The sequence below is a fragment of the Lepus europaeus genome, chromosome 16 (assembly GCF_033115175.1).
Source record: "Lepus europaeus isolate LE1 chromosome 16, mLepTim1.pri, whole genome shotgun sequence".
NCBI lineage: Eukaryota > Metazoa > Chordata > Mammalia > Lagomorpha > Leporidae > Lepus > Lepus europaeus.
The window spans coordinates 33420884-33445995 of record NC_084842.1 but is presented as its reverse complement, the minus strand read 5'-3'; the positions used below and the strand labels follow the sequence as shown (position 1 = coordinate 33445995).

The following is a 25112-nucleotide window of genomic DNA, read 5'->3' as shown; positions in this document are numbered from 1 at the left end:
GACGTAAACACAAGATTAAGTAGGTAAATATTAAAAGTACTTTTTTCAATAAAATTAACAACCTTAACTCTTGTACATTTAGTTGATATAATTAGACGACCTAATGCCCTTTCCAGTGAGATTTCAATGAAAAATTTTATAATTATCTGAACAGAACTCAATTATTAGATTGGAACCAGTAACACTATTTTGTGGGACACTGGCCTCAACCTGTGAATGATGAACTGAAACTGTAATGTCAGAAATGTGGTAAAATTGAATAATATGTTACATATAACTTTAGAGGTCCAGAGTCACAGAACCTTCATTTCTGTTATTTGATGGCTTTAATTCCTGTTTCACTGAATTTGCACAATTGTATCCACCTATCCACCAGCGTGTGCACCCAGGTAATCTGCCTTCTGCTGATACTGTAGCACAACCACCCCTGTTTCCATCAAGACCAACAGACCATGTATGTCTGTTGAAACACCTTCTAGCATGTTGAAGACATTGCTTCAACTCTTCTTTCTCCCCTGTGAGGTAAATCTTCCTCTTCAATATACAACTATGTTTATCTTGAAACAAATGAAAACACTCTTGGCTATTTCCCCTCAGATATCACTCCACTTCTGTACTCTGTACAATACTGTGCATTTCTCTTACCTATCTTTAATCCTTCTTTCCCATTATCTCTCTCTCTTTTTTTGTTTAAAGATTTATTTATTTGTTTATTTGAAAGTCAAAGTTACACAGAGAAAAGGAGAGGCAGAGAGAGAGAGAGAGAGAGAGAGAGAGAGAGAGAGAGAGAGAGGTCTTCCATCTGCTGGTTCACTCCCCATTTGGCCGCAACTGCTGGAGCTGTGCCGATCCGAAGCCAGGAGCCAGGAACTTCTTCTGGGTCTCCCATGTGGGTGCACAAGCCCTAGCACATGGGCCATCTTCTACTGCTTTCCCAGGCCTTAGCAGAGAGCTGGATCAGAAGTGGAGCAGCCGGGACTCGAACTGGCATCCATGTGGGATGCCAGCACTGCAGGCAGCGGCTTTACCCGCCACACCACAGCACTGCCCCCTCATTATCTCTTAAACCCACTTCAGCCAGGATTTCCCCACCACCATTTCTTCAAAACTCTTGTCAATAATTACTATTACACTCCAGGTACAGTGGCAAAATCTCAGTCTTCATTTTACTTGATTCATTGGCATCCCTTGAAGTACCTTCTTCCTTGAAACACGGTTTTCATTTTTATTTAGGACACCACATTTGCTTGGCTTTTTTCCTACCTTGCTGGCTGCCTTCTTCATCTCCTTTGTTGGTTCCTCTCTCTGTTCTCTCTGACATCATAACTTTCTTTTGCTTTTTAGTTCAACATGAAGAGCCAAAGTGCCTCCATTTTAAAGTAGCCTCCATTTTCTGGAGCAGGTCCGAGTTCCCGGAAAAGCAAGCATTTTGGGGAAACCGAAACTTACAAAAGGGGAGCTCACAGCTTACGATCAAATAAGGAAATCCCCTAGACCCGAGCCAACCAGAAAAAGCTAGGCCAACCATGAGTAGCCCTGACCAATCACAAGTGGCCCCGTACTGTAAGCCCCCACTGATGTAACCCTATGTATTTTCCCTTTAAAAGCGCTCCCCGAGCGAGGCCTGGGGCCTTCCTCCTGCCTCTGCTGCGTCGGTTGGTTTGGACGAGGTCCCTGCCGCGGCTTGTAGTTCCTGAATAAACCTTGCTTTTGCATTTAGGCGAGATCGAGTCTCTGGTGACTTTCTGGGGATCCAACAATCTGGGCATAACACAACATGCTCACTGGAGTGCCACAGACTTTAGTTCTTGGGCCTTATACATAGTCCTTTGCTGTAATCTGTTTTTATTGCTATTAAAAGGTATCTGAGACAGAATAATTTATAAAGAATAAGGGTTTATATACCTCATAGTTTTAGAGACTGGTATGTCCAAGATCATAGCACCAGCATCTGGTGGGGGCCTGCTTGCTGCTTTATAACATGGTGGAAAGTATCACGTAACGAGACAAGCATGCTAGCTGGGATCTCTCTTCCTCTTCTTGTAATCCCACAAATACTGTCACAGTGACCCCCAGCCCCATGAACTCATTCAACCTTAATTATCTCCCAGTGGTCCCATCTCCAAATACCATTATTATATGATATAAAAATTACATTTCCGATGTCTGAAATACCACAGCATTTGCTACCTTATCCAATGTCCCAGTTTTAAAGCAAAAATTTATCTGCTGATCATTGAAAAACTCATGTTTTCAGGCTGGACAAATCTTCTATATCCATCTGCTTACTTAACATTTCTACTTGCATGTCTAATATACATCTCAACATCATCATGTCTAAAACCGAACCCCTGTTCTTTCTCTCCCAGTGTCTGTAAGTCCTCATCTTGATGGATAGCATTTATTTTCCAGTTATTCAAACCAAAAAACTTATCATCCGGAACTCTTCTCTCACCTCCCATATTCAGTCCACCAGCAGAACCTCTTTGATGGGCCTTCAAATATGTCTAGAAACATGGCCACTTTTCTGTGTCTCCACTGCTACCATAATTTTCCAGATCTTCATCTCTTGTCTTGATTTTTGCAGTAGTCTTCTAAATACTACCCCATCAGCCAAATTGTATCCAACAGCCAGAAAGAAAATTAAAAATTGAAATGTATATCATATTTTTCTTCCACTCTATTACTGTCAGAGAAAAGCCTCTCCTCAGGTTGGACCCTGTGGGACACATAGTCTGTTCTCATTGCATATCAGACTTCTTTTCTCTATGCTGTGGAAACATTGATCTTCAATAACTCTATGCTTTTTCCCTGCCATCCCTCTTGTCTGGATCCAATCTCACTCCCTCAGCTCATTTAAAACTTGCTCACGTGGCTGCACTCTCCCCCAATCTTGGATCTTTTTCTCATCACAGTTTCTTCTCAGGATTTTCTAGTGTACTGCTTTCTTATGTTTATTGTCTACTCTTCCTCCCATCAGAATATAAACTCCATGAGGGCAATGTGTTTGAGTTGCTTTATTTATTGATAAACTACCAGCATCTAGAACAAACAGTGACACATACTGAAAGATCAATAAACTTTCCTGACATGAGTTAATCCAACTAAATAGTCCATCAATGATCCATTTTTAATGGTGTCTTTCTGAGTGTCACCATTTTTGTTGTTAAAGGATGTCAGTGTTGGAGACAAAGTGAACAACAGGAGTTATTATAACTGATGGTTTTTAGTTTTTAACTAAATGGTATAAGTTCTTGTTGAAGCTATTAATTTAGTGATGTGATCAGACCTCACATGAGATATTTGGGACTCATTTACGGTTTTATTACATGTTGTGACAGCAATGTTTATTTCAAGGTTACTTTTTTCTTTGCCAAAAGTTGTTATAAAATATAGTAAAGTGAGAATTAAGTAGAGGAAAGAAGGTCCGTACAGGGAGCAGATAAGCAGTAACTGGGAGCAACCTAGTCATTTGGTTTCCCATCTTAGGAAGGGGGAAAGAAACAGTCAGGTTGAGGGCTACACAGTGAAAAATAGTCATGTGGGAGATGACAGAAGGATTTTTAATTGGCCAATTGTATATTAGAAGTTGATTTTTGGGGCCAGCGCTGTGGCTCACTTGGTTAATCCTCTGCCTGCGGCGCCAGCGTCTCATATGGACGCCAGGTTCTAGTCCTGGTTGCTCCTCTTCCAGTCCAGCTCTCTGCTGTGGCCCAGGAGTGCAGTGGAGCATGGCCCAGGTGCTTGGGCCCTGCACCTGCATGGAAGACCAGGAGGAAGCACCTGGCTCCTGGCTTCGGATCGGCGCAGCATGCTGGCCATAGCAGCCATTTGGGGGGTGAACCAACGGAAAAAGGAAGACCTTTCTCTCTCTTTCTCTCTCTCTGAGTTTCTAACTCTGTCAAATTAAAAAAAAAAAAAAAAGTGGAATAGCTGGCTCTCAAACCAGGCATTTAAAAAAAAAGTTGTTTTTTGATTGTAACTTATAAAATTTAAAGAGTTAAAGGATACTAAATCACAGGGATGGCAATAGCAGCAAATGCCCTCCTAACCAAAGACTAGAGAAAGCTACTGTATAGTACTGAATGTGCATTTGTGTGTATTTGTGTGTGGGAGAGACAGAGAGAACTTCAAAGGTTCATGAAAAAGTGGAATTAAAATGTTTATTTTTGTGCAAACAACATTTAAATCAGTGCTTGTTCTTTCATAATATGTATTTATCATGAACATTTTGAAGACATAGAGTAACTATGTAGGGGTATGTATTTAGCAAAGCAGTTAAAGTGCCTAGTAAGACATCTGCATCCCACATCAAAGTGTCTGGGGTTTGACTCCAGCTTCCTGCTAATGCAGACCCTGGAAGACAGCAACAATCCATGTCTCTCTGTCTCTTTCTCTCTCTCTCTTCCTCACGAATAAATATTTTTGAAATTTAATGTGTAGATATAATTATATGCACCTATTTTATCTCACAGAGATCTTTCATTTAGTTGTTGTTTTTTTTTTTTTTGCCAGAGTGTCTTGGCTTTCCATGCCTAAAATACTCTCATGGGCTTTTTTAGCCAGATCCAAACACCTTAAGGGCTGATTCTGAGGCCAGAGTGCTATTTAGGACATCTGCCATTCTATGAGTCTGCTGTGTATCCTACTTCCCATGTTGGATTGTTCTCTCATTTTTAATTCTACCAGTTAGTATTAGCAGACCCTAGTCCTGTTTATGTGATCCCTTTGACACTTAATCCTATCATTATGATCAATTATGAACTGAAACTGATCACTTTGACTAGTGAGATGGCATTGGTACATGCCACCTTGATGGGACTGAATTGGAATCCCCTGGCACGTTTCTAACTCTACCATTAGGGGTAAGTCCAATTGAGCATGTACCGAACTGTACATCTCCTCCCTCTCTTATTCCCACTCTTATATTTAACAGGGATCACTTTTCAGTTAAATTTAAGCACCTATGAATAATTGTGTGTTAATTACAGAGTTCAACCAGTGGTATTAAGTAGAACAAAAAATACTAAAAGGTATAAAGTATTAAATTGTTCCTTGACAATCAGGACAAGGGCTGATCAGGTCGTTGTTTCTCATAGTGTCCATTTCACTTCATCAGGTTTCCTTTTAAGTGCTCAGTTAGTTGTCCCCGATCAGGGAGAACATATGGTATTTGTCCCTTTAGGACTGGCTTATTCACTTAGCATGATGTTTTCCAGATTCCTCTATTTTGTTGCAAATGAACGGATTTCTTTTTCTTTTTCTTTCTTTGTTTCTTTCTTTTTGCTTTGCTGCTGTGTAGTATTCTATAGAGTACATATCCCATAATTTCTTTATCCAGTCTACTGTTGATGGGCATTTAGGTTGATTCCAGGTCCTAGCCGTTGTGAATTGAGCTGCAATAAACATTGAGGTGCAGATAGCTCTTTTATTTACTCTTTTATTTGCCAATTTAATTTCCTTTGGGTAAATTCCAAGGAGTGTGATGGATAGGTTGTATGGTAGGGTTATGTTCAGGTTTCTGAGAAATCTCCAAAATGACTTCCATAGTGGCTATACCAGTTTGCATTCCTGCCAACAGTGGGTTAGTGTCCCTTTTTTCCCACATCCTCACCAGCATCTGTTGTTAATAGATTTCTGAATGTGAGCCATTCTAACCGGGGTGAGGTGAAACCTCATTGTGGTTTTGATTTGCATTTCCCTGATGGCTAGTGATCCTGAACATTTTTTCATGTGTCTGTTGGCCATTTGGATTTCCTCTTTTGAAAAATGTCTATTGAGGGCCGGCGCCGCGGCTCAACAGGCTAATCCTCTGCCTTGTGGTGCCAGCATACCGGGTTCTAGTCCCGGTCAGGGTGCCAGATTCTGTCCTGGTTGCCCCTCTTCCAGCCCAGCTCTCTGTTGTGGCCTGGGAGTGCCGTGGAGGATGGCCCAAGTCCTTGGGCCCTGCACCCCATGGGAGACCAGGAGAAGCACCTGGCTCCTGCCATCGGATCAGCGCGGTGCGCCAGCCGCAGCGCACCGGCCGCGGCAGCCATTGGAGGGTGAACCAACAGCAAAGGAAGACCTTTGTCTCTGTCTCTCTCTCTCTCTCACTGTCCACTCTGCCTGTCAAAAATTAAAACAAACAAACAAACAAACAAAAAAATGTCTATTGAGGTCCTTGGCCCATCTCTTAAGTGGGTTGTTTGTTTTGTTGTTGTGGAGTTCCTTGATCTCTATGTAGATTCTGGTTCTTAATCCTTTATCTGTTGCATAGTTTGCAAATATTTTTTCCCATTTTGTTGGTTGCCTCTTCACTTTCCTGACTGTTTCTTTTGAAGTACAGAAACTTCTCAATTTGATGCAATCCCAAATGTTAATTCAGGCTTTGACTACCTGTGCCTCTGGGGTGTTTTCCAAGAAGTCTTTGCCTGTGCTTATATCTTGCAGGGTTTCTCTGATGTTCTCTAATAATTTGATGGTGTTGGGTCGTAGATTTAGATCTTTAATCCATGTTGAGTGGATTTTTGTGTAAGGTGTAAGGTAAGGGTCTTGCTTCATGCTTCTGCATGTGGAGATCCAGTTTTCCCAGCACTATTTGTTGAATAGACTGTCCTTGCTCCAGGAATTGTTTTTAGATATTTGATCAAATATAAGTTGGCTGTAGATGTTTGGATTGATTTCTGGTGTTTCTATTCTGTTCCATTGGTCTATCCATCTGTTTCTGTAACAGTACCATGCTGTTTTGATTATAACTGCCCTGTAGTATGTCCTGAAGTCTGGTAATGTGATGCCTCTGGCTTTGTTTTTGTTATGCATGATTGCTTTAGCTATTCGAGGTCTCCTGTGCCTCCATATGAATTTCAGCATCATTTTTTCCATACTGAGAAGGATGTCTTTGGTATTTTGATTGGTATCACATTGAATCTATAAATTGCTTTTGGGAGAATGGACATTTTGATGATATTGATTCTTCCAATCCATGAGCTTGGAAGATTTTTCCATTTTTTGGTATCCTTTTCTATTTTTTCATTAATATTTTGTAATTCTCATCGTAGAGATCTTTAATGTCCTTGGTTAAGTTAATTCCAAGGTATTTGATTGTTTTGGTGGCTATTGTGAATGGGATTGATCTTAGAAGTTCTTTCTCAGTCGTGGCATTGCCTGTATACACAGGCAAATGCTGTGGCAAAAAAAAAAAAAAAAATATCTAAATGAAAGATCTCTGCGAGTGAGATCTTAGTGGAAAGAACAGGCCATTAAAGAAGGAGGTACCTTTCTCTGAAGGGAGGAGAGAACTTCCACTTTTACTATGACCTTGTCTAAATAAGATCGGAGTTGGCAAACTCAAGAGGCTTCCATAATTTGCCTTGGCAGCTCATGACAAGTGCCTAGGGTGATTACTGACGCCATAAACAAGAGTGTCTATTTGTTAAGTCAACAACAGGATCACTGTGCACTTACTCCCCGTGTAGGATCTCTGTCCTTAATGTGTTGTATAGCATTAATGTGGATTAATGCTATAACTAGTACTCAAACAGTACTTTATACTTTGTGTTTCTGTGTGGGTGCAAACTGTTAATCTTTACTTAGTATATACTAAATTGATCTTCTCTATATAAAGATAATTGAAAATGAATCTTAATGAAGAATGGGAGGAGAGATGGAGTGGGAGATGGGATGGTTGTGGGTAGGAGGGTGGTTATGGGTGAGGAAAACATTATATTCCAAAAATTGTACTTTGGAAATTTATATTTATTAAATAAAAGTTTTAAAAAATTGTAAAAAATAAAGTTAATGTGTAGATAAAATTATATGTGCCTATTTTATCTTATATACCAGTGCTTCACAAAGCTCATGGAAAATGGAATTGCTAGCCATATATTGGTTCAAAAACTTTTTTGTTGTTTTGTTATTTTTCAGGATGATACAAAAACTTTTGAAGTCCATTCACATGAGAGATTTTTTTTTTTTTTTTTGACAGGCAGAGTGGATAGTGAGAGAGAGACAGACAGAAAGGTCTTCCTTTTTGCCGTTGGTTCACCCTCCAATGGCCGCCGCGGTTGGTACTTTTCCTGGTCTCCCATGGGGTGCAGGGCCCAAGGACTTGGGCCATCCTCCACTGCACTCTCTGGCCACAGCAGAGAGCTGGCCTGGAAGAGGGGCAACCGGGACAGAATCCGGTGCCCCGACCGGGACTAGAACCCGGTGTGCCGGCGCCGCAAGGCGGAGGATTAGCCTGTTGAGCCACGGCGCCGGCTCACATGAGAGATCTTAAAAAACTTCATGGTCAATACATATTAGAAAATAATATAGGCCGGCGCCGCAGCTCAATAGGCTAATTCTCCGCCTGTGGCGCCAGCACCCGGGTTCTAGTCCCGGTCGGGGCGCCGGATTCTGTCCCGGTTGCTCCTCTTCCAGTCCAGCTCTCTGCTATGGCCTGGGAGTGCAGTGGAGGATGGCCCAGGTGCTTGGGCCCTGCACCCACATGGGAGACCAGAAGCACCTAGCTTCTGGCTTCAGATCAGCACGGTGCGCTGGCTGCAGCGGCCATTGAGGGGTGAACCAATGGAAAAAGGAAGACCTTTCTCTCTGTCTCTCTCTCACTGTCCACTCTGCCTGTCAAAAAAAAGAATATAGATTTCAAACTTCTTTTACACCAAAATAAACTTACCCTTCAATTTTATTTTCTACGAACTTTTTGAAATATCCTGGTATAATAGTTATGCATTTATAAGCCTTAAATTTTTATTAAAATTTGATTATAAAATTAAATGTTTATTAAACACATATAGATTTTAAAAAGGATACAAGGAACACTGATATATATATACACATACACACACACACACATATGTAATGACTAGTTTAAGAAAAAATCATTATCAATATCTAAACCAAATCCTATTCCTTTCCTACTTCTGCAGAACCTGTATTTTATAAGTAATGTTTATTTCAGTTCACAATTTCCTTGATTTCCCTATAGTGTTTAGTACTTATACTGTAATCTAATTAATAAATTGTTTGATTTTGCAAGGCTGATGGGGAAAGGCTATAAAAATTTATTTTTCTCTGTTCCTAACATCGTGGTCAGAGAAGAGCATATATCAAAGTAGATTCTCCTCCCCAGGGACTTCTGGCTTTTATCCCTGATTCCCTGCACCCACACATGACCATGCAAATTGAGTCTCTCATTCTTTAGGCCAGTAAATGCCCTGATGGTGAAAGCTGGCTGCAGACTCTGGCTATGTACTCCTTCAAATTCTCTTCGATTTTGACCTCTTACTGTTCCTTCCTTACTTAAAAGTTCATCAAAGCAGTTATAATATTTTATTTTCACGCATATTTAGTTTTTTATGATTTAGTTTGTTTATTTGAAAGGCAGGATAACAGAGAGAAGAAGAAGAAAGAGACACAGAGAGAGAGAGAGAGATCTTCCATCTGCTGATTCACTCCCAAATGGCCACATTGGCTGGGGCTAACCCGGGCCAAAGCCAGGAGCCTGCAACTCCGTCTGAATCTCCCACATGCGTTCAGGGCCCAAGGACTTGGACCATCTTCTGTTGCCTTCCCAGACACATTAGCAGGGAACTGAATGAGAAGTGGAGCAGCTGGGACTCAAACCAGAACTCATATGGGATACCAGCATCACAGGCAGCAGCAAAACATGCTGCGCCACGTTCTGACCCCTTATTTCATACTTTATCCATCATTTTAAATTGTTTCTATGGAACACTTTTTCAGAGAACTGGTCTGTATTTCTGTAAATGAAAGAAATTTATTCCTGTTTTTAGTTTTAAAATACATTATTTTTCCTGTGCTTTTATTTCCTATAACCAGGACTATTTGGTACTAGAAGAAATGCATTTGGATTGCCTGCCAATTATTTTCTTCACTTAATTTTTTGATTGCTGTCTTTTTAAATGATTGGATAGTAATTTGACAAAAAGTATGAAAATAGCTGATTATGTTGCTCAACTTTTGGAGATTTTTCTTCTCATTGGAATGCACCTGGAACTGAAGTAATATAAATACATTTAGGAATTAAATTGTCATTTTATTTAGAGTTTGTGTGTGTGTTTACATGTACATATATATTTTCTACTAGGATTCTGCATTGAATGATAATAATTATTACATCCAGAATTTCTCAAAACAATTTCATGGATATGTTTACAGTGGTGTGGAATCTTTGGGGAAGGAGCTCTTCCTGTACTTTGGGCCAAAAGCTGTACGGTAAGATAAATCTGTAAATACATCTTATCTGTCTGTGTTTCAAGATGTGTAGAAAGCTCTTCTTGAAGTTTGCTGGGTGTCACATTTACTCATATAGAAAGTAGTCTATTTTTTAAAGGAGCTCTATTATAAGAGGTTGAAATTCTATCATGGAAAGCAATAAACAGCACAAGAATAAATTGTGATGTCATTATTACTGGGAGCCTAGTCAATTTATTTCCCTTAAAAAAACTGATAGTCTAGAAGGGCTTCCCAAGATGTATTATAGCCACACATCTCTGTTCACAAACTCTCTTCACCACCGTTCTCCCTTGTTTTCACCGAATGTTTATTGCATTCAGTGACATCAGTTACTTTATATTTGTGACAGGCCCTAGTTTGGTTTAAATGTATCACTAGATTTTTTTTCTCCTGCCTTCCGTCTTTCTCTGTAGTCTTGTACAGAATTTGGAAAAGCTTATAGAATTCAGAAACTTTCCACAGAAATAACAGATGCTCCATTGTTTCACAGTTCTTATGGAAATTTGTGGCTCATGGGTTGGCAAAGGAGAAGAAGTTTACCACCTTTGTTGATTTACTGATCAAAAAGTGGAACAATTTATGTAACTGCAACGCAGATCACCTATTTAATTTTTGCAGGAACATGCAAAAGCTCTATGTTAATATGTCTATGAAGTCTCAATCTGTCTTTTCTGAGTCTGGTCTAAAATCTAGCAACCTGTAAAGATTGAGTACTACTTCCTTGGATCTTTCTTAGTGTTTCTTTAAGCTATTCAGCAGATATCATCTTCTTAAGAGACCTGTTAGTAGACCCATGCTTTCTAAAAGAAGGTGGATAATGCTCAAAAAGAAATTATACAACTGAATGATTGTTATTTTTTGCATCTTGTGTACCACATATTTAGAGTACTTCAGGGTTTGTGTAATTGCTTTTCCTTTGAGGTGTTCTCTTCATTGTCAGCAGCTGCTGTCCTTGGGCGGCATTGTCACCTTACGTTTTTTCCTAGTCTGCAGTTGATAACATCAGCATATGCCTACTGGTTCATGCAGCAATGATATATTGCAGGTTACATTACTGCTGTAGTAGATTGATGTGATTGAAAACTTGGAGCTTTGGACAGGAAAGTACACAGTAGAATCCATGCATGATAGCTGAGAGCATTGATATGTTATTGATTCTCTGATGTTAGGTGCAGATTTATTTCTGCAGGACAAGAGGGAGGGTTTTATCAAGAATTCTTCACCAGACTGATAAGAGAGGAATCATTCCTCAGTGTATAACAGTCATTAAGTGTTCCAGGATTTTCTAAACAAGGGCACTCTCTTCTTCAAACTAAGTGAACTAGTACCATCCCAAGAGAGTACCTATCTTGGTATATAGGGGGGTTAAAACTGCAGTAGCTTGCTTTCTTTCAGTTGCCTGCCTCAACATTTACTATTTGCAACAATTCAAGGTCAGTGTCAGATCTATTGGAATGTGAACTCAAAAACCTAAAATCAACTATCCTCTTTTATAGTGTAACTTAACTTGAGAAAAATGTGCTCCCATCCTACACTTCTTAGGAGAATGGATGGCTCTGTCAAGGACATGGGATCTTTCTGTGGGCCTGCAAGTTTGTAAGCATGAGACAGAAATGTAGTCTTCATTTCTGACTTCTGTTTTCTACCCACCAGACTGGTATACATTTTAGAGAGCACATAGCAGAAAACATACTTAAAGGTTGCTCATAGCTTTTACTTCATACCCAGTTTTTACAAAGTTGCTCCTAGGCCTTAGATATATGTGTACCTCACAAGGCAGGCTGTGAATCTTCTGAAATTCATTTATTTATGAAAGTAGAATACAGGTATAGCCCTGTGTGAGAGAATCTGCCAAGTAAATATCCACACTTCAGGAAAATACAAATTACAGAGTGATTATTTCTGTTAATAAATGATGTATCCAAGTGTTCAAATGCCTATAGAATACTAAAAAGTATTTGATATACATTTATTTTAGCACAGTTGTGTTATGTGTATTCAGAACTCACACTATTTCCAAATACTATATAATAGATTTTTAACTAAAACAAGACAAAAATCACTTTTAATTTCTTCTTATAAGTGTAACAAATATGAGCAAATTGAATAATAAAAAATGGATGTAAAATAATACATTTGTAATCCTATTACCAAATATAATCTTGTTTTTTTAAAATTTTTATTTTATTTATTTTCAATTTATTTGAAAGGCAGATAGAAAGAATCAGACAGATCTCTCTTCTGCTAGTTCACTCCCCAAATGTCTGAGACAGCTGGTGTTAGGCCAGTTTGAATCCAGGAGACTGAAGCTCCATCTGGGTCACATGGTCCATGGAGCCTACCAAGAACCTTTAGGCTTGTGAAAAGAAAACTATATGAATATCCTTAGTGAGCATCTATTAAGGAAATTTACTTGGCAGAATGAAGTATAGAAACCTTTCTTCTCTACTTATTAAATGCTTATCAACCTAACAATAATAATAAAAGTATTTTCCAGAATTCCATGCTAGCGTTCATCAAGAAAATATAGAAAGTTAAAAAGATAGTCCTCATGCATGCCTAGCTAATGTGCTAAAAAAAAGGGGGGGGGGGGAGGTGAAGACAAAATTCTGAAAGCAACTATAATAAGACAAACATTACATATAAAGGTGCAAAATTAAAATTGAACTCCTCATCAGAAAGTAGGAAAGACAAAGGATAGCAGAGAAGCATCTTTAGATAGCTAAAAGAAAAAGATAAATCTCTCAACTCAGAATTCTAAACCCACCAAAAAAACCACAAAGCTTAAATGTGCAATATTTTTTCAAGCAAATAAAACAAAAAAGCTAAGAGAATCCAGCACCAGTAGAACTCCAATACAAAAGTTAAAGAAAGTATGTCCAACATAGAGAATGTAATAACAGTCAGAATTTTAAGTTTAAAAATGAATTCAGTAAACTTGCAGGATACAAAAATCAGCATACAAAACAGTAGCAATAACAAACCTGTCCCATTTCCACTTCTGATCCAGCTTCCTACTTACTAATACTCTGGAATGCAGCTGTTGATGGTTCAAGTACTTGGGTTCCTGCCACCCAAGTGGGAGATCCAGATGGAGTTACTGGGTCCTGACTTTGGCTTGGCCCAGTCCTGGCTGTTGTAGGCATTTGGGATTGACCTAGCAAATGCAAGATATCTACCCCAGTACCACTTCACCCTCTCTCCTTCCCCCTCCTCTTCTACATTGTCTCTCCGCTTTTCTTTCTGTCTTTTTTTTTTTTTTTCTCTGACAGGCAGAGTTAGACATTGAGAGACAGACAGAGAGAGAGTTATAGACAGAGACAGACAGACAGAAAGGTCTTCCTTCCGTTGGTTCACTCCCCTAATGGCCTCTGCAGCCGGCACTGCGCTGATCCGAAGCCAGGAGCCGGGTGCTTCCTCCTGGTCTCCCATGTGGGTGCAGAGACCCAAGCACTTGGGCCATCCTCCATTGCCCTCCTGGGCCACAGCAGAGAGCTGGACTAGAAGAGGAGCAACCGGGACTACTACCCAGCGCCCCAACTGGGACTAGAACCCAGGGTGCCGTTGCCGCAGGCGGAGGACTAGCCAAGTGAGCCGCAGTGTCAGCCTGAAAAAAATCTTAAATTTAAATCTGCAGAAAGAAAAAACGCTGGGAGAGGGACCATGAGAGTAAATACAAAAGATTCTTTTAAATTCCATTATCTATAAAGCAAACCTAGTAACAATGTGTTTGTAACATATACAGAAGTACATGAATGGCAACTATAGTGTAGAGGACCTCTGTTCCCCCTGCTTTCTCTGTATCTCAGTGGAAAATCTGGTTGCCTTGACTCTTCTATGACCTAGCCAGCTGCAGGTTTTTCTCACAGGCTTGAACCTGAGCTGGATCCTTGAACATTCCCAGGCACTGATAAAGGTGTTTTGATCGTTGTCCAAAACACTGAAAGAAACTAGCCATGAACTATAATTCCTTACTCCCTCAAATAAACTCCATAACCTGTCCTCGTTAACTACAGGCATACCTAGGGAGAACATGTCCTTCCTCTTGCTGTCCATCTTGAAGATAAACTTCAGCAGTCTGTGAGTTACCTTAATAAATTATTTGGATTGATCATCTTTGTATTTAGTGCTTCTTTTCTTGGAATCCCGACTGGCCCCCTCTCAGGTAGGTTTGGAGCACTCCCTTGTGGAATTCCTCTGATGCCACTTTTGAGGTAACTCCAGTTAGATGTGGCAGTCAGAAACAACTGGGATAGGGAAATGAAAGGACACTACTATAATAATATTGCAAAACAGGTGCTTTGTGATGAGTTAAAAATGTATGCTGAAAATCCCAGAGCAACTAGTAAGAATTTCTTATCAAGTGATATAACCTGGTAGTGAATAAAATGGAATTGTAAAAAATACTCAATCCAAAAGAAGATAAACAGGAAAAAAGAAAGAGAAGAAATAAAAGCAAACAATAATATGATATATTTAATTCAAAGGACATGGATAATTGCATTTAATGTAAATTGTATAACCAATTAATTAGCAGAGATTAGTGAAGAAGAAAGTAAGACCCAACTATAGGCTATCTTCAAGAAATATGAATAAATACAGAAATTTTAAGACAAATAAGTTAAAATGAAAGGATGGAAACAGACTACTCTGAAAACACAAATCAAAAGAAAGCTGGAGTACTACACTGATATCAGACAAAATAGACTTCAAATCAGGGAACATTGCCAGGGTAGAGACAAGCATTAAATAACGAAACAGGGTTCAGTTCATTAAGAAAACTTAAAACTACAGATGTCATATGACAAGAGCCTGAGCTAAATAGTTTAAGCCCAGAAATGGCTGCGCATCTTCGTTCAGATCACTAGTGCCGGGATTGAGTGAGTCTAGTAAGAAGTTTCCAGCTGCTACTGCTACTTTCTGACCTGGTGTAGCGGAGCTTGATTTTCCTGGGATCTTGCACTTCCCTCAGCTCCCAGCAGACCCTGCGCATTTGTGTCACAGAAGGAGTCTCTCCATACTCTTGTCACTGCTTTTTCTCAGTGAAACACTCATGATGGGAGTAATGGAGGCTCTTATTTCTTCTGGATCAGCTTTAGTCTTGAGTGGTCCCTATACATATGAACCCCAGGGTTGCAGGCTCTCTCTTCACTATGACAAACTCCATCTTACCTCTGTGCGTGTTCTTGGGTTCCCTATCTGTCTCCCAGCTGTAGCAGATTTTTTTTTTGTTAGTGTGGGATTCTGTGCCAATGCTGATTTCCTGCCTTACCACTAGGGACAGATGGATTTTGCCTTTATCTCATCCACCTTGGCCTGCGCCGGTGGTAGAAGGGTTTCCTGGTCCTCCCTAAGGGAACTGCTTATGCTTGCTACTCAGCGCTAAAGCCACTGCGAGAGTAGAGGAGCTTCCTGTTCCTCCTTCAAGCCTGACAGCTTTTTCTTTCTATGTCTTCCTTGGCTAAAACAGCTTAAGACTTTTGTTTCATTTGAGAGAATTGTTCAAGAAGCAGAGAGAATTGAATGATGACAGGTGTCATATCGCCAAAGGTGGCTCTTTTGGTCTCTTCCCTAGAGATGTTCTTAACTATCACACAAGCCCATACTCATTAAGTTTGTTGAGGGGCCAGGGCTGTGGCGTAGCAGGTAAGGCCGGCGCCTGCAACGTCAGCATCCCATGTGGGCGCTTGTTCAAGTCCCGGCTTCTCCACTTCCTATCCAGCTCTCTGCTATGGCCTGGGAAAGCAGTGGAAGATGGCCAGGCCCTTGGGCCCCTGCACTCGCATGAGAAACCCAGAAGAAGCTCCTGGTTTTGGATCGGTGTCACTCCGGCCATTGCAGCCAACTGGGGAGTGAGCCAGTGGATAGAAGACCTCTCTCTCTGCTTCCCCTTCTCTCTTTTACTCTTTCAAGTAAAATAAATAAATCTTTAAAAAAAGAAAAAGTTTGTTGAAAATGTTAGCTGTTTCTGTCTTACTCAGTTTTATGATAGTATCTCTTCCTCCTGTGCTGACATAGGTGAAACTATTTGTGTTATAGTCCTCGGAGGAGCTTATCACTCTGGAATTGAGCTCACCCGGATGCCAATGTTTTGTCTCAGATGGCCCCAAGAAAATATGAGTATGATTTTGTAAATCATGTCCTCTTTTTCTTGTTAGGTTTAGAGCATTACTCATGTTCAGTCTTCTGTATTCTAAGCAAAAGTAGTGTTTTCTTTTTCAAAGATCTTCCTTTGAATTTCCAGCATGGATTTTTACAATTACTATATTCCTCCATTTTATACTCCTTCCAGCATAGATATATTCCACCATTTTATCCTCCTTTTTTATTCTTAGTGCATTTATGACCTCTTGATAATTTTCCTAAGCAGTTGCTTTATTTGCAATGTGAGGTTCTCAACAGGAACCTATGATATTACTGTTGTTTATGCTACTTATGCTACTTAAGGATGTTTGGATGACACTCATGGTGATTAGCTTAAAACAGTGTGGGATATTTAAAATAGGAGTGGAGCTTATTTATTAATTTGTTTTTGGGAGCTATTTCTAACTAGAAGAATCTTCCTACCATCAACTCAATTTTTAGTTTGAGCATAATTTTTATATTGTTACTTTAGTTACAACTGACAAAAACCCAACTCAAGCAAATTTAATAATTATTATAATACTGGGTATCTTATGAATCCTGCAATTAATACAAGTGGGCTTCAGGAAGAACTTGAAACAAAGACTAAAAGCCAATAGGACACTATTTTTAAAAAATTTTATTTCTTTCTTTTTTTTTTTTTTTTTTTTTTGAAAAACAGTGAGAACAAGACAGCGAGCTCTTCCATCCACTAATTCATTACCCAAATACCTGCTACAGCCAAGGCTGGGCCAGAAAAAAGACAGAAGCCTGGAATTTCATCCAGCTCCCCCATGTGATTGACAGGGACCCAAGTACTTGAGCCATCACCTGCTGCCTCCCAGAGTGCACACTAGCAGGAAGCTGAATCAGAAGCAGAGCAGGGACTCAAACCCAAGCACTGTAACACGGGATGTAGGCATATCCAGCCATGTCTTAGTTGCTATGAAAAACACCTGCCCATCTTTTCACTTTCTGACTCTGCTCCTCATTGAAATCTGCTATAGTCTGTCTGTCTGCAGAAATTTTCCTCGGCTTCTCTGGTGTCCATTGCCATGTGGAAACATTCCCATAGACAGCTCTCAGATTTCCAAATACTAACAAGAAATTCAACACTCTGTGTCCCTCATCCATATATTCATCTGGAGAAGTGATGAATCCAGCTTGGATACTAATAAATCAAGCCTGGGCCAGGTGTTCATTCCTGAATCAACTGTTTCCAGGGTACTCAATCAGAGGAGGAGATACAGACCAATCTGATTTGACTTAAAGACCACCCTCAGAACAGGCAACTGTGGCTGGCATGAAGATTATGCAAAGTGAATGGACTCTGATATTCATTTGGGTTGGGAGTAGAAGGATTGGAGAAAACCAAGAGATATAAATGAGGATCTAACAAAATTTTCCTAAAGTTAATTATGATGAATCTTTAGAAACATATGAAACTCTTAAATATCTTTCCTGATTGTAATATGGGCCTGTTACATGGTGTATAACAAAAATATTCCAGTTCTTATAGCAATATAAATGTTTATGGTTAAAAACTCAAATGTTTGTATGATACTGATATATTTTAAGCTAAAAAGTGCATGATAAACACAAAATTTGATGGTTTATTATGGCTTGATTATTTTAAAATTGAACTATTTAATAAAATAAATAAAAATAGTTTTCTAGTGCACATTTTCCCCTAAATTGAATAGATTTGTAAGACAGGCATATTTATTTTATTTAGGGTTATGATTAGAGCTACTTGTGCATTTGAATTAGGTCTCAACCTTTGAAATTTTTGATGTGGATGTGGCTTCATTATAAAAAGTGATTTAGCATCTACTTTATGAGCCATGCACTGAAAAGATTTTAGATATGATGGCTTCTGGGCATGACAATTGTACACCTTTCACTGGGGTTGAACCTCCATAAGCTAAATTATGGAGTACTTACAGGCACACATTTTTCCTGTCAAGAACTATGAGGCCTGTAAAATGCATTTATGATTGATAGTAGGGCACACAGAGTTTAAAACCCACATTTTTAAAGTTAGATTGGTTAACCTTGTACAATGCTAGAACATGGTGCTTTGGAATTAGTAACGCAGAGCAGTAACATTTGCTGCCAAAAGACCCGTATTTATTAACTCAACAAAGCTATAAGGAGAAGGATTTGAAAGGCAGAACACAGTATTTCATCTTGAGAATCATTTTTGATCTTCATCACCAGAGGTCTCACAAAAACACTTCTTTAAAAAAAAGAAAACTGGACATGCTAATAAATCCTATAAAATCTAAAAGGTTATGAATTTTCACCACTACATTGTGGTTTTAAACTTAACTGTAAATATTTATAAATCTTCTGTTTCCATTACATAGAAAGGTAAAAGAAGATGAAAAGAATTGAAGACAATAGTATTTGACTTGTCTCTCTCTCTCTCTTTTTAGATAACATAAGATTTTACAAAAAAATTGTTTCATTTCATCCTTCCACAAAGCAGTGGGAAAAAAAAGAACATCTTAAACTGTAGATATTGTTTTGCAGTGGGAAAACATTTCCAATTCATTGTGGCTAGAAATAAGGAATTTGAATGTTAGTGGCTTTATAGAATTTAAACCCACACTATAGTCAATTTAAATTTAGCCTTATCTCAAGCCTTTCAATCTGAGAAAATGCCAAGAGATGCTAGACTGTTCTGTGAATAAGATACTTCATCTTACAAGAGAAGAACAGGATATGTTTTCTTGGGCTTATTGTTGGGGGGCTGCTTATTTCTCTAAGAAGTTATTTTATTTGTGTGTAGAAAAAAACTGATTGTCACATCTTTTAGATTTATAAAGATATAAAACTATAAGAAAATATACAATGATAGTTACCATTTTTCTCTTTAAAGGTGCTACCCTAACATTTGTTTACTTACAATACAAAAAAAAAGGAAAAAAATTTGATACATGATATACTATCTCCTTCTCAAAAATGAGTTTGCTTTTGTTTCAGGATTCATTTTGGAATGAAGGGTTTCATCAAGATCAATCCACTTGAGTATAAAAACAAAAATGGAGTTTCTCCTGTTTTTGAAGTGCAGCTCACCAAAGATTTGATTTGTTTCTTTAACTCATCAGTAGAACTCAGGTAAAAAAAAAAAAAAAAAAAAAATTAAAAAAAAGGATTCCAGCTGCTGCAAAACTACAGAGCTTAGATCCACAGTTTAGTTGGGGATATCATATGTGTTGCTGAATAAATAAATGAGTAGTTTACAATTGGCAAGAGCTCATTTTAAAAGGGCCGCCTAGTAATAGAATTTGTTAGGCTCTCTATTGTTTGCTCATGTATTTCTTATACTCTGGTAACCATAAGGAGTTTATATATTTAGCTCAAAACTCATCTTAAATAATGCTTTGTAAAACTGTAACAAGATTTGTAATCAATGTCTTTTATATTCCTTTCTATAGAAACTCAATGGAAAGCCAACAGAGAATAAGAATGATGGAAGAATTAGATGTGTGTTCACCAAAGTTTAGTTTCTCAAGAGCAGAAACTGAAATAATAAAGCAGAAAGGTCGAATGCTATGTGATGTGCTACTGGATCAAAAAGTGTTGCCTGGAGTAGGGAACATCATCAAAAATGAAGCTCTCTTTGACAGTGGTGTCCACCCAGCTGTTAAGGTAGCTTATAAGCATTTTTAAAATTATTTCTCTATTTTTAAATAATATTAAGGGATGAAAGTAGAACACTTAAATTGGTATTGCAGTCAGACTCCTCAGACTTCACATGTCCTCCTTAATTCAAGACTTTGCACCTGTCAGCTTCTCAGAGTGGCCAAGTCTGACCACCCTGCTTAATGTTGCCATGGCACCCCCTCTTTCCACTTCATATGCCCCATATCTCTTCACTTTTTCTGCCTTCTTTTTCCTCCATGCCCTTTGGAACATTCAAACACAACAGGTTTATTTGTTAAATTTATTATTTAAAAGTCTTTCTCCACCTGCTAGAATGCAACCTCCAAGGAGGACAAGGAGTCTGTTTTGTTCGCTTATGCCTCCAAACACACATAACACAGCATCTGGCTTTATGGTATGCATTAAAGAGGTATTTGTGGAATGTATGAATGAACCAATAAACTCCCAAATTTTTCTTCCTGGCATATTAAACACTTACTCTACACATACTCATGTATTCTTACATGATATTGGTGACCTTTGAAAATGCTGTTTCAGTGGAATGGTAGAAACAGAAGTTGGATAGCAGAACCGAGGAATAGTGATCAGTGAGGGAACAGAAATACAATTGAGCATCCTTGCTAAAATAGCTTAGGCTGGTATGAAAATTAGCAGAGTGCTAGAGGGGAAGCACCTGGATAAGAAATGAATTTGTTGGGAGTTGTTTTTTTTCCTTTCCCTTCAAATGCAGAAATTGAACTTATTTATATACTGCAAAAAAATAAAATAAAATCAAATAAAAAAATAAAAGCAAAAGCAAAAAGCCAGCACTGATAGAAAAGGAGAAATTAAATTTATAGAAAGGAGAATGGTGGTCAATATGGGAAGGTGCTGAGAAGCTCAGAGAGATTGGAACCCAAACTCAGAATACATTATGTATCCTTTTATCAGATTTGCTACTATTAACTAAAATAATTTTAATTCCCTTGATTATATGATTTCTATCACCTAAATTATTTTTTACATAAATGCAAAGACACTTTTTAAAAAAAATATTTATTTACTTGATAGAGTGACAGAAAAGGAGGGAGGAATAGAGAGATCGAGATCTTCCATCTGCTGGTTCACTCCCCAGATGGCTACATTGGTGGGAGCTGGGCCAGGCTGAAGCCAGGAGTCGGGAGCTCCATCCTGGATTACTTTGGCAAAATTCAAATCCAAATTTGTAGGAATCAAATTTTTAAAAGAAATTAGTTAATTATAGTTCTAGATTAGGTTTTGCTTTTTGTCACTTGGAACATGAGAGTTCAATATGGAAATAATGAAGCAAGTTGTTAATGTGAATGAGATTTTTAAAAATCATTTAGCTCTCTTTTGAAAAAAAGTGTCCAGGGTATTAGTGTTACCTATGATAAATTGATAATTCACTTTCTATCTATCCAACCAACTTTTACCTAATAAAAAATTTATCCATTATGTCTGAGGGTTTAAAAATTAAAGTTTAGGGGCCAGCATTGTGGCATAGCAGGTAAAGCCACTGCTTGCAACATCAGCATCCATATAGGCACAGGTTCGAGACCTGGCTACTACACTTCCAATCCAGGTCCCTGCTAATGTTCCTGGGAAAGTAGCAGATGGCCCAAGTGCTTGGGTCCCTGTGCCCATGTGGGAGATCTGAAAGAAGCTCCTGGCTCCTGGCTTTGACCTGGTCCAGCCTCGACCATTACAGTCATTTAGGAGGCAGTGAACCAGTGATGGAAGACACACACACACACACACACACCCGTCTGTCTGTCTGTCTGTCTCTCTCTCTCTCTTTCTTCCTATCTCTGTGTAATTCTGACTTTCAAATAAATAAAGAAATCTTAAAAGAAGAAAAGTTTGGCTGTATAACATGTGGTAAGAGGAATCCAAGATGGCTGAATAGGGAAAGATATGGTGAGTTTGACCATAGGAAGGTAACAAAAGAAAAGGAAGGAAGTGCATTCCCAGGGGGGACTTGGAGAGAAGTTTACAGTGGAAATTCTACAGAAAGAAGCAAGAAGCTTTGTTGCAGCGTGGACAGTATGAACATGCAGCAGCAATCAAGGATGCCACTGGTGACTCCTGCAGCTAGGGGCTAGAGGAGATGCCACCTTCTAGGAGCAAGGTGAGAAGAGACCAGGGCAGTCTGTGTCACTGGTAATATTGCCTAAAGGAGGACCTTGCAGACCACAGTGACTTTGACTACAGCCTGGAGCACCAGCAGGGAGCAGGGTGCCCACCTAACCCCTGGAAGTTAACCCTTGGAGGCAAGCGCCTCTTGCCCCAACAAGGGCACCCAGTGACAAGTAGGGACAAGAGGCTGCCATGGCTCTCGTGCATTCTACCAGGGGATTTTCTGAGAGGAATAAATCTGTGGCCCCCACTGACTTTGAGTCTGGCCTGAAGGGTTGGCAGGCAGGGAGCTGGGTGCCCACTTAGGATTGTGAGGCACTCCCCTTCCCCGACTTTGTCACAGATACCTGTGATCAGGCTGCCAAGGCAGAGCAGTAACAGGTAGTTAGTTGGCTCTGGTGGTGCTGTCTCCATGTACAGAGCAGACTGGCAGGGCTGAAAGTGGATCCCCTGTACCCTGCGGCTGGGAGCCTTGCGTGATATGACTGGAAATTCTGTGCACGATAGGGTGAGGGGTATACCTGGGTCTCTAGCAATCACTGTGTCTGGCCTCAAAGGCTCGGAGTTTCCTGAGTGCCTAGGGTGGGTCATTGCACAGGGTTCTGTGCTCACACTGAGGACTGCACAGATCTTTGGTTCATGTGCCTGGGTGGTTTGGCGATATAGCCACTGTGGACTAACCCCAGGCATCAGTCACCTTGTCAGAGAGGAGATGAGGCTGTGATTAAACCAGCTGATATGATATACCCTCCCACCTGCTGACAGTGGAGATCTACCATGCTCAATGTGGATGTCATCCTGGACTCTTGCCCCACCCTCAAACACTGACCAGAGCTCCCTGACCCCACCAAGGAAATGCCTTTAGATATCTATTGGAAAGAGCAGAGACTCTACTGAGCCACAGAGGCATAGTTCAAAGATAAAAGACAGCAGAGAAGAAAAACAACAAATGTTTCCACAAATGCCTAAAAATAAAGCCAGAAATACAAGGACCATGAACAAGGAAGGCAATATGACTCCTCAAAAGAAACACAACAGTTCACATTAGAATGTGAAGATGAAGACACTGATTCCTGAAAAGGAATTCAAAAGAATGATTATAAGATTACTCAAAAACAGAGAAAAAATTCATGAGAAAAGAAATCCATCTCCATTCATGATATGGATGAAAAATTGTGCCAAGAGATGGAGATATCGAAGAGAAATCAAACTGATATTTTAGAAATGAAGAATTCAGTATGTCAAATGGAAAGCCTAACAGTAGACTTGGTGAGGCAGAAGAAAAAGCATGCAAGCTAGAAGATAAATCCTTGGAAATACTTCAAACAAAAAAAGAAAAAAAAATCAGAAAATAATATTTGAAATTTGTGGGATATTAGCAAACAACCAAACATATATGTCTCAGAAGTTCCTGAAGGGTGGAAAGAGATAACGGATTAGAAGGTGAATTAAGTGAAATAATAGCCAAAAACTTCCTTAATTTAGAGAAAGATAGAGACATTCAAGTACAGCAAGCACATAGAGCTACTAATAGACATGATCAGAAAAGATCATAACCATGACACATTGCAGTCAAACTTCCTTTTCTAAAAAGACATTTATTTATTTGAGAGGCAGAGTTACAGAAAGGGTGAGGGAGAGACAGAGAGGTCTTCCATCCTCTGGTTCACTCCCCAAATGACCACAATGGCTGGAGCTGGACTGATCAGGATCCAGGAGCTTCTTCTGGATATTCCATGTGGATGCAGGGGCCCAAGCACTTGGGCCATCTTCTGCTTTCCCAGGCCATCAGCAGGGAGCTAGACTGGAAGTGGAGTGGCTGGGAATTGAACAAGCACCCATAACAATGCTGGCACTGCAGGCAGATTCTTAACCTACTATGCCACAACACCAGCCCGTATAGTCAAACTTTGAACAGTAAAACATAAAGACAGGATTCTAAAATGTACATGAGAGAAATAGCAGATTACCTTCAGAGGTTCCCCAATTTGATTATCAACTGATTTCTCATCAGAAGCCCTACAGACTAGGAGAGACTGGAGAGACATAGTCTAAGTCACAAAAGAAAAAAACTGTGTCACTGTATCCAGAAATACTGTACACAGCAAAGCTGTTACTAATATATAACGAAGAAATAGACTTTATAAGACAAACACAAATTGAAAGCCTTACACTCAAGCCTTACATATGAGTCTTAAAGATGTGCTACACATAGAAACAGAATGATAGTCATCATTATGAAAGACTGTGAAGGCAGAAAATCTCGTAGTAAAAGTACAAAGGTAATCCAAAGCAAACTATAGGAATATTTATGAAAAAATCACAGGACATTGTTGCTACTCGTAGATAATAACCTTGAATGTAAATGATCAAAATTATCTAATTAAAGGATACAGATTGGCTGAATGGATTAAAAAACAAGATCCATCTATTTGCTGCCTACAAGGAACACACTTCAGCAAAAAAGATACACACAGACTGAAAGTGAAAGTCTGGAAAAAGATATTCCATGCTAACAAAAAGCAAAAAAGAGCTGGTGTAGCCTTCATACCTTCATACTATTAGACAAAATGGACTTTAATACAAAATGGTTAACAAAGACAAAGAAGGACATAATGTAATGATTAAGGGATCAATTCAACAGGAAGATGTGACTATAGTAAATATATATGCACTCAATGCCAGGGCACCAGACTATTTAAAAAACATGTTAATAGATCTAAAGGGAGACAAGACATAGGTGCCAGTGTAGTAAAAATGGGGGACTTCAGCACCCCACTTTCATCAATGGACAGATCAACTATATAGCAAATCAACAAGGAAAAATCAACAAGGAAGCAAGAGAACTAATCTATGCTATGGACCAAATGGATGTAATTGATACCTACAGAACATTTCATCCCACAGTTTCAGAATACACATTATTTTCATTAGTACATGGA

At 39.2% G+C, this 25112-nt stretch overlaps 1 protein-coding gene across 3 annotated transcripts in view; it reads left to right on the top strand.

Annotated features, from left to right (window-relative positions):
* NEIL3 (nei like DNA glycosylase 3) overlaps positions 1-25112 on the top strand; it is a 62889-nt gene that overhangs the window by 8754 nt on the left and 29023 nt on the right. For all 3 annotated transcript variants that reach the window (XM_062213373.1, XM_062213372.1, XM_062213374.1), the window contains exons 2-4: positions 10091-10218; positions 19351-19485; positions 19806-20019. In XM_062213373.1, the coding sequence (XP_062069357.1) occupies positions 10091-10218; positions 19351-19485; positions 19806-20019 (477 nt within the window). The remainder of the gene's footprint in view (positions 1-10090; positions 10219-19350; positions 19486-19805; positions 20020-25112) is intronic.